Genomic DNA, 9,879 nt, shown 5'->3' with positions numbered 1-9,879 from the left:
TGTCTATTCATTTAAAAACATATTTGTTTGACCTCTTGTTTTTAATGGAAAACTTTGGTACAGAAAAATACATACTTACCTAAGAACCAAAGTAGGTTTGTACTTTACTGTCCAAACCATTTCATTGTACCCTGGGGTTGTGGGTTACAACAAGACTCATGCTGATTCAGAGCAAGCCCTGAGGCCTGGTGCTAAATGACTATGTTTTTAGCAGATAAGCCACACATAATCTAGATGAAGTTACACATAGATGCTGATCTAGAGCTAGTTTTTACAATTCCCTTTGATGCCTAACACCAGGATTAGAAGAGGGTAAGCTGATCCTAGATCTGTGTCTATGGGAAAACTTCTACCTGAAGATCGCAGCACAGCGCCAAATAAACAGCATCTGAGTGACGACCGTGTGAGGCAGAGACAAGTCTGTTTAATTGCCTCCTTAACGCCTGAGAGAGTCATGTCTCACAAGGCACTGTGCTTGTTTCCCGAGCGACCATGTTTGTTGACAGGTCTTAGTTGGGTTTGCTCTGTTCACGTTCGAACATGGAGTAACTGGTTGCAGGCATATGGGTGCAATAAGCACAAACACTATGTTGCCACTCATTATTCATCAGTTGTCCTCACTGTCACACAGTATTTAACAGTTAACCTGACTTCTAATAACAATGTGATGTTAGCCTTTCAATGTATCACATCTCCTTGCAAGACACCACACCTGGGTTTAAATTCCTAATTATTTAAATTATATTCACATACATATCAAAGTAAGTATTCAGATATTTTTTCTTTGAAAAAAACAAATAGTTGAATATTGGAATGTATTTGGAAATACACTTGGAAAGTATTGGCATGTATTTTCAAACACAAATATGCTATTGTTAAAAACTCCCATGCATTTGAACTCAGGTCTGTTTGGTCCTAGGGCTATTTGAAATAACGTATTTGGAAACAAGTATTTAAAAATATTTTCAAGTAGTAGGCTACTTACAGTGAGGGAAAAAAGTATTTGATCCCCTGCTGATTTTGTACGTTTGCCCACTGACAAAGAAATGATCAGTCTATAATTTTAATGGTAGGTTTATTTGAACAGTGAGAGACAGAATAACGCATGTCAAAAATGTTATAAATTGATTTGCATTTTAATGAGGGAAATAAGTATTTGACCCCCTCTCAATCAGAAAGATTTCTGGCTCCCAGGTGTCTTTCATACAGGTAACGAGCTGAGATTAGGAGCACACTCTTAAAGGGAGTGCTCCTAATCTCAGTTTCTTACCTGTATAAAAGATACCTGTCCACAGAAGCAATCAATCAATCAGATTCCAAACTCTCCACCATGGCCAAGACCAAAGAGCTCTCCAAGGATGTCAGGGACAAGATTGTAGACCTACACAAGGCTGGAATGGGCTACAAGACCATCGCCAAGCAGCTTGGTGAGAAGGTGACAACAGCTTCTGCGATTATTCGCAAATGGAAGAAACACAAAGGAACTGTCAATCTCCCTCAGCCTGGGGCTCCATGCAAGATCTCACCTCGTGGAGTTGCAATGATCATGAGAACTGTGAGGAATCAGCCCAGAACTACACAGGAGGATCTTGTCAATGATCTCAAGGCAGCTGGGACCATAGTCATCAAGAAAACAATTTGTAACACACTACGCCGTGAAGGACTGAAATCCTGCAACGCCCGCAAGGTCCCCCTGCTCAAGAAAGCACATATACATGCCCGTCTGAAGTTTGCCAATGAACATCTGAATGATTCAGAGGACAAATGGGTGAAAGTGTTGTGGTCAGATGAGACCAAAATGGAGTTCTTTGGCATCAACTCAACTTGCCGTGTTTGGAGGAGGAGGAATGCTGCCTATGACCCCAAGAACACCATCCCCACCGTCAAACATGGAGGTGGAAACATTATGCTTTTTCTGCTAAGGGGACAGGACAACTTCACCGCATCAAAGGGATGATGGACGGGGCCATGTACCGTCAAATCTTGGGTGAAAACCTCCTTCCCTCAGCCAGGGTATTGAAAATGGGTCGTGGATGGTTATTCCAGCATGACAATGACCCAAAACACACTGCCAAGGCAACAAAGGAGTGGCTCAAGAAGAAGCACATTAAGGTCCTGGAGTGGCCTAGCCAGTCTCCAGACCTTAATCACATAAAAAATCTGTGGAGGGAGCAGAAGGTTCGAGTTGCCAAACGTCAGCCTCGAAACCTTAATGACTTGAAGAAGATCTGCAAAGAGGAGTGGGACAAAATCCCTCCTGAGATGTGTGCAAACCTGGTGGCCAACTACAAGAAACGTCTGACCTCTGTGATTGCCAACAAGGGTTTTGCCACCAAGTACTAAGTCATGTTTTGCAGAGGGGTCAAATACTTATTTCCCTCATTAAAATGCAAATCAATTCATAACATTTTTGACATGCGTTTTTCTGGATTTTTTTGTTGTTATTCTGTCTCTCACTGTTCAAATAAACCTACCATTAAATTTATTGACTGATCATTTCTTTGTCTGTGGGCAAACGTACAAAATCAGCAGGGGATCAAATACTTTTTTCCCTCACTGTATAGGAAGCTATTTCAAAAAAAGCTTTCAAATACTTCAAATAGAATAGTTGATTCGGCACCACATTATTTGGAAATACTCAAAAATACAGAATATAAGTATTTAATTGACAAATACTAAACCCAGGACTGCAAGACACACAGATATGTGACCAAGGCCAATCCATGTATGAATATTCCCATTCACCATTCATTATTCCCAATAGCAGGAGGCAGATCACCTTCCAGACACCAGTGCAGGAGCTGATTGCACAGAAACCCATTTCAGGTCACATCGTTATAGAGTCACTCATTGGAATTGGCACTTATCTATTGCTCAGTGGTGGTGGGTGTTATTGAAAGTATTATCTGTGTTCCACCAGCATGGCTAAGGTCAGAGATAGTAATGGAGCCGGGTTGACCTCTATGGATGGGCCAGAACAGAAGACATAATTTACCTCCTGGCCCTCAGTGTCAAATAGAGTATTAGGATGTCCAACGCAGAGAGACCCCTGGATCTGCCTATTAGACCCAATAACCTATTAAGGTACAGAGGGAAGATAGGATGTAATGTATGCAAAGAGTGGTTTGTACAGGCAGAATGAGAGATAGTGATTTCTCTTTCACCATGGTTTCAGTTAGATTTGCTTTCATAAAATTGCAGATTTCTGATGCTGTCTTCTGTCACTTTTATAAAAAATGGACTACGGTTTAATAAGAAAAGCTACATTTATCGTACATCATCACATCTTCAAAAGATGAACATCAAAAACATAACAGATGGCTTTGTTTGAGATCACACGTGAAGCTGAACTTGCAAGTGGCGCTAAATCTCCCTTTGTGCACACAAGCACAACCTCAGGTCATTGGAGAGAAACAGAAACACACTGAGAGCACTCAACTGATGGCCCATCTGTCAACCAGCTGTATTCATGCAAAAGCAGGGACTATCTCATATGGAAAAGATAGAAGAATTTGACAAGATTCTTACATGTTCTACCTGGAACTTGTAAGCAATACATATGGCAGCAAATATACTTACAAGATTCATAGAAGATTCTTCTAATATCTGACTTATATGTTGCAAGTATTATATTATATAAACCATACAAGAGACATGTAAGCTAAGCCTTCTAAGGTCTCATACATGGGACATACTCATTTCAAAGCACTTGCATACCACTGTCTGATGTCACTGATGCATGCAATGTGACACTTATTGGAAAAAATAAGCAAAGTTCACTGTGAGGATGAGTGGAAGGAGGAGGAGCAGGAGTAGGAGAGGGTGAAGAGGAGGAGGAGAAGATGGTGAAGAGGAGGAGGAGGAAGAGAGGAGATGGAGGAGGAGAGAGAGGAGGAGGAAAGGAGGAAATTAATGACTAGTAGCAGCAGTTCATCTATTTAGTTATTAAGTGGAGATCTCCAACAATCATTCTCATGACAGCACATTAGTAATGTGACAAATGTCTTGGCTAAGCTGGGCTTGGTTAGAACCCTGGATGGGAGACCAAAGGCATAGCTGTAAATACATCAACTGTCTAGCACGAGGTGCTGCCCAGCCTTAACCATAGAAACGCATACCTGAAAATGTTTATTAAAGTATTATATTTTTCTTATAACAGATTTTTTTATATGTTGACTTAAAAAACAACAATTTGAAACCTATAAGGAAAGCATTTATTTTGTTACATTCTCAGCACATACACATTCCTTATATTATTCGTAGATGACTCATATAATTCATATATTTTATCTCAAATACTGCCATATCTTTGTGGGAAATGCACCACATCATGTACTCAATTGTGTATGTCATATAAGGCATATACATGAACACATATACAAATACACCACTGCCATACAAGATTCGTATTTGATTTTCATGATTATTTTCCATATGGGGTATAGTTGGTATCACTACTGTTGGACTGGCTTAAAAATCACTGACGTTGACATCAAGCTTGGGGTTGACCACGAGTTCTCTTGATAAGTGAGTGAATTGGACCATTTCCCTTTCCTGGTAAGGATTCAACATGTAACGAGTACTTGTGGGTGTCAGGGAAAATGTATGGAGTAAAAAAGTACATTATTTTCTTTAGGAATGTAGTGAAGTAAAAGTAAAAGTTGTCAAAAATATAAATAGTAAAGTAAAGTACAGATACCCCAAAAAACAAATTAAGTAGTACTTTCAGCTCATTGGCTGTCAGACCGGGTATCTCCTTTAGTGCCTGGGGGACAGTGCATAGCCAGTCCTGTGTCACTGCTCAGCTATTCTTTAGAGAGTGGGTGTGAATCACAGGGTTGGTTTGATATAATAGAGCTTCACGCAAGCTTGATAGCTTGCCTCTGCACACCCTTCACTGCTCTGACGCACTAGCTGCAAGCTATACTATGGGAGCAACAATGCAGAGGGAGAAACTGTCAAATTCTTCTGCTCTTTCTGCTTGACTTGTACACACCCTTACAAAGCATTCCCTGTGAAGTATGTAAAAGTAAACTACTAGACCCACACTTCAGTTCAAGTACACAAATAAGTTGAGTACTTTTTCTCAAGGGTAAAAAAGTCCCTTAGCACAGACTCATTTCCCTGCCTTATTACCTCACAGCTGCTTGGGGAGTGAGAGGTAATGTTCTATTCTGGAAGCACTATCTGTGAGCCAACTTAAATGACCCATAAAGCTAGAGCCTCCCATAGAATGTGGAGATACACATCAGAAACACCCTAAATTACAGCACTGGCCAGGAGGGTGAAATGTAGCGTGCAGGGCATATTTAGGCATCAGGGCCGACAATGTTAGCAGCCAAGCTGGATGACTGTTATTGGCAAACCCAAATGGTGTGGTCTAAGATCTATAAAGCCTAACTTCTAGTGAAAAATGTTTCCTTAACTTCAATTAATGTAGACCTGCTTTACATGGTTTTGGTCTTGCGCCTTGGGAGAGCAGAGCACTTTGATGATGAAATTGCAAAAACACGCTAATCAAATAAAAGTTGAATTGCATTAAACTTGGCTACTGTATTTTCTGTGCTGGTTGAGTCAATACTGCTGACTAATCCAGCTCAAGCTGCTGACACACACAGGGAGGTTCTAATCAAGGTAATTGGATTTTGTATCAGTAGAAGTGTATAGTTGGTGGTGAGACTGTGGCCGTGACGGGGGATGGCTTGGTGTTGGTGGGTCCTTCTTACATTCCTGCATGACTTGTCTTCCCAGATCGGCCTGCAGGCCATCCGCACACTAGGTTCGGTTTGCTCTTAGCAGAACTCGGCTAGGCGAAGTGAACAACTGTGTCTCATTTACGCGCTGAAAAAATGTGCATGATAACTAGTCTCTCATTGAATGACAACACTTAATTGAAGAATCCTTACCTTTGACCAATCACTGACGAAGGGGCGTAGACTTCAACTAGCCTCAATAAAAAAAATAGTGTGCTCAAACAGGCCAACAAAAAAAACTGCCAAACACCAAAACAAACAAAAACATAATATTTGCGCAAACCGTTTCAACTGGGAAGTAAGCTTAAGGGTGAAAATGCCTCCAGAACATAGGTGATGCAGTTGGAATATAACAGCATGGACACAAAACCTAAAAAAAGGTAGCAGTACATACCCCCAAAAATGTGAAGTGTGAGAGACAATTCAAAGACAGTGACATTGCATTAATCTGGTCATTAATCCCATTACCTGATAAATAGAATGCCCAAAAATAGACTAAAGTGAAGGTTTTCGTGTGCTGGTGTAGGCTCCTAGCCTCCATTATTGATTTGAATGATGTGGTACATTTGAAGTCAGTCCTGCCCACAGCTTTCCTTTCATATGGCTTTCAAATATTTATACAGGCCAAACTCTGCAGATCCTTGATCCTGTTTCTTAGTATTCTGTGAACACATACAAAAATCAAACAACTTCTACTAAATCCACTGATTTCCACTATACAAGTAATATGGGTCACTTGTTCAAACCTGTAGATTCTCTCCGATGAAATACAATATCTGAGAAACCGGTTACATATTAGCACCTGGCAAGACCTAGGTTATTTTCATTGTGGCACTATTGCCAAAGTAGTGCACTGTGTCAGGAAGAGTAACTTAACAGGCTCAGGTTTAGAATTGCCTGTGGTTTTTGGGCTACCATTTAACACTGCCCTTTCTCTCACTGGAAGGTGAGATGTCCTTCAAGAAAACGCATTCTAACAACTATTCCCAATTACCTTTGTGAGCTAATTATTCCATTTGTCTGACTAATAAATTCACTGATCAATTAATGACTTAATGGAGCTACCATAGATATATAAAATAGATATATAAAATGACTGGAAAACTGCCAATGAATGTCCTCTAGGAGACTATGTGCAAATCACTAATTAAATGTCCTTGAATACAGGTAAGCAATTCCTCTTGTGATTGATGCGAAAGCTATAATTGATAAGCCAAAGAGATTGTTTGTTCTTTAAATGATCTCTTCCAGGGTGGTATCCAGCAGGCAGATGTTAAAGGAAAGATTAGTAATTGAAATAGAAACGAGCTGTTGTCTCCTGACTCCAAAGGACACTTTTTCAATGACGTTAAGAAACACCACCACAAAAGAGCAAAAAGGGAAACTGGACCAAGGACCTATAAGTTATAGGGATCCTTGGTGTTCTGTTGAGAATATCATTAACTGCGCAAACATTGTGATATAACAAGGGCAAACTAACGCTTGGTCAGCATGGTCAAATGAACAGAAGGAAAGAAGGGGGACTTCCAGATAGTGTCTTCAATAATTTATTCACTTGTAAGTATTACAAAAAAATATGTACAGAATGTAAAAACATATTGGTTGTAACAACTTCACAACTCACACATTTAAGTCTACCATGACAAGCAAAACTGTGGTGAAAACTTGCATCGTGGCTAGCAGCCTCAGGCCTCGTGCCAGCAGGCATTTCAGTTCCAATGCCATCCGAACAGTGGGATGAAATACAGTCCCTCTTTTGATCTACAAAAGCGTTGTCTCTTCCAACGGTGAACCACCTCCGTGAAACAAAGTGAACTACAAGGTAAACTAAATTAGAACTACCATACGTCACTGGACATTTGGACTAGACCGTGTTGGCACCACAACTTGAGAAAAAGGAGATGGCAATGTTTATAGAAAAAAAGAGCCACTGTAAAGGGCTGAACGTAGTCCGTGCTGTGTCCAACGTATAGTATAACAGGTCCATTTCACGGTCCTCTGGACTGGCCCTCGCTGAGATTCCAGAAGCAGATCCTTCGGGGCACAAATTTCCCATAAAATTCCAAGGAACATCAACAAGGTCCATTCTGCAGGCGAAGCACCTTTCGGAAGCTCAGGCACACAGCTCATCTCTTCTTCTTACTGTGTCTGAGCAGCTTCTTCCTCTTTAGGATCATTTCATATAGTTTCTCCAGGCCGGGTTGGAGCCCCTGGCCATTCAGCGCACTGCATCCCTGGGTGTGGTGCAGTGTGAAGTTGCTAAGCTCATGGAGGGCCAAGGCCTTCTCCACCTCCACAGCAGAGACTGCAGAGTCCAAGTCCTGCTTGTTGGCAAGCACCAGAATTGGTACTCCCTGGTTCTCTGCCGAGCGACTGATGCGGTGGATCTCCACCTTGGCCTCCTCCATGCGCTCAGTCTCTGCAGCATCCACAACAAACACCAGGCCATCGGTGCAACGCGTGTATGACTTCCACAGGGGCCGCAGCTTCTCCTGACCGCCCACGTCCCACACCTGGAAGGTGGTGGTGGCCCGCGAGCTTCCAACTGCTACTTTAATCCGTTCAGTGTTGAAGCCCTTTGTGGGGATGGTCTCCACAAACTCCCGGAGCTTTAGTCTGTACAGCAGGGAGGTCTTTCCTGCAGAGTCCAGGCCGATGACGACCACATGCAGAGACTGGAAGTTGGGGAGGAAAGGAGTGTTGGGGGCCATCTCTGTTAGCTGGTTGCCCATTTTGTCTGGTTGTCTGGTCCTGATAGTGAGGTGGCAGACTAGTCAGGGAGGTGGGGGGTGTCTCCAGAGAGATGAAGTATTCACACCTACTTCAAAGGCAGCAGCTGCAGACCAGGAGGCAGACAACCGGACTCAATGATGACCTTGTAAAATGAAGGAAACGGGCAAGATTAGTTATGTTTTATATGTGGCACCATGGCTGACAATCATTTATACGTTTAGTCTACTGACTGTGCTTTGGAAGAAAAAAATAAACTGCCCATTTCAGTTAGCCACACGTTCCTCAAAACAACCCTGCATATCTTTCCATAGCAGAAAAAACAGAGTTTCAATATGTTATATGCTAAATGACTAAAATGTAAATGTTATATGGAAATGCAACTGAATTGCCATTACTGCTTTACAACACTGGCTAAAAACCTGTTCACTTTTTTTTTTACATGGCAATACGAGTAGAGTGTACAGTACACGCATTGTCATACTAGTTTATTGCGCTATCTGCAGAAAAATGAATTGACCACATTGAAATGTGTTTTGTCAATAAGGCAAAGAATATTCTGGTCCTATGTATGTAACGTTACTTCAGCAAACGGCTCTCCTCTGTCCTGTTGGTTCGTTGCCTATGCGGCTGCATAGTAACGCTGGTGTCGCTAACGCAAGCTAGCTAGTTAACCTTAACGCAAAAAAATAAACAAATAGTAGATCACTTTAGTGAAGTGTTGGCCGTCTAGGTAGATAGTTGGGTAACAATTCTTTAGTCGTAAGTAATTCCAGTGGGGTTAACAAACATTGGCTAGTTACTGTGCTGCACTTGCAATGCTGGCTCTGTCCGTGCGACAAACAATATCTAAAAGTCGTGACACTTAGCGTTAATTAGTTAGCTAGTTGAACCGAACCAAACAAACTCTGTTAGTTAGAACATTTACACATAATCTTACCTTTATAGCATGCCTGTATTGAATCAGACAACATAATTCCAACACAGATAAGCACAAATCCACACTGAAGAAGAAGAATTCCAAAAGAAGCTGTGTTACACCCACCAGCGTCCCTCTACTCGAATCTCCAAGCAAGGAATGGAACCAAAGGTGCTGAGCGCAACTGAAGAGCACAACCCCCACGAGTGACGTAACGAAAACACTCCCAGTCCCAGCCTCCCCCCTAATGCAATGAGTTTTAAATGGAAAGTGGTCAGAGGTCAACTTTTGAGCTCTTATCGACAGTTATCAGTCCATTGCTTTTGGAATTGTCAAACTAAAGTAATAAACAAAGTAGGATATTGATTATGTGGGTATGCTTAGCTTGGTTGGCTGCCTTGGCTGTTTCACCTTTTTTATTGAATCAATACATAATCGTAAACCACTAAACAGTAACCTATTTCATATTCTGACATG

At 41.5% G+C, this 9,879-nt stretch overlaps 1 protein-coding gene across 1 annotated transcript; it reads right to left on the bottom strand.

Moving 5' to 3' along the window:
- Window positions 1-7,284: 7,284 nt before the first annotated feature.
- Window positions 7,285-9,570, bottom strand: LOC120034163 (ADP-ribosylation factor-like protein 4D). The gene is made up of 2 exons (XM_038980613.1): window positions 9,424-9,570; window positions 7,285-8,628 (listed from the first exon to the last, which is right to left on the bottom strand). Exon 2 carries the CDS (start codon window positions 8,483-8,485, stop codon window positions 7,880-7,882), a length of 606 nt encoding a protein of 201 aa, XP_038836541.1. The 5' UTR covers window positions 8,486-8,628; window positions 9,424-9,570; the 3' UTR covers window positions 7,285-7,879.
- Between the last annotated feature and the right edge of the window lie 309 nt (window positions 9,571-9,879).

Source organism: Salvelinus namaycush, chromosome 41, assembly GCF_016432855.1.
Source record: "Salvelinus namaycush isolate Seneca chromosome 41, SaNama_1.0, whole genome shotgun sequence".
NCBI classification, from domain to species: domain Eukaryota; kingdom Metazoa; phylum Chordata; class Actinopteri; order Salmoniformes; family Salmonidae; genus Salvelinus; species Salvelinus namaycush.
The sequence above is the reverse complement of the archived record's forward strand: the minus strand, read 5'-3'. Positions and strand labels throughout refer to the sequence as shown.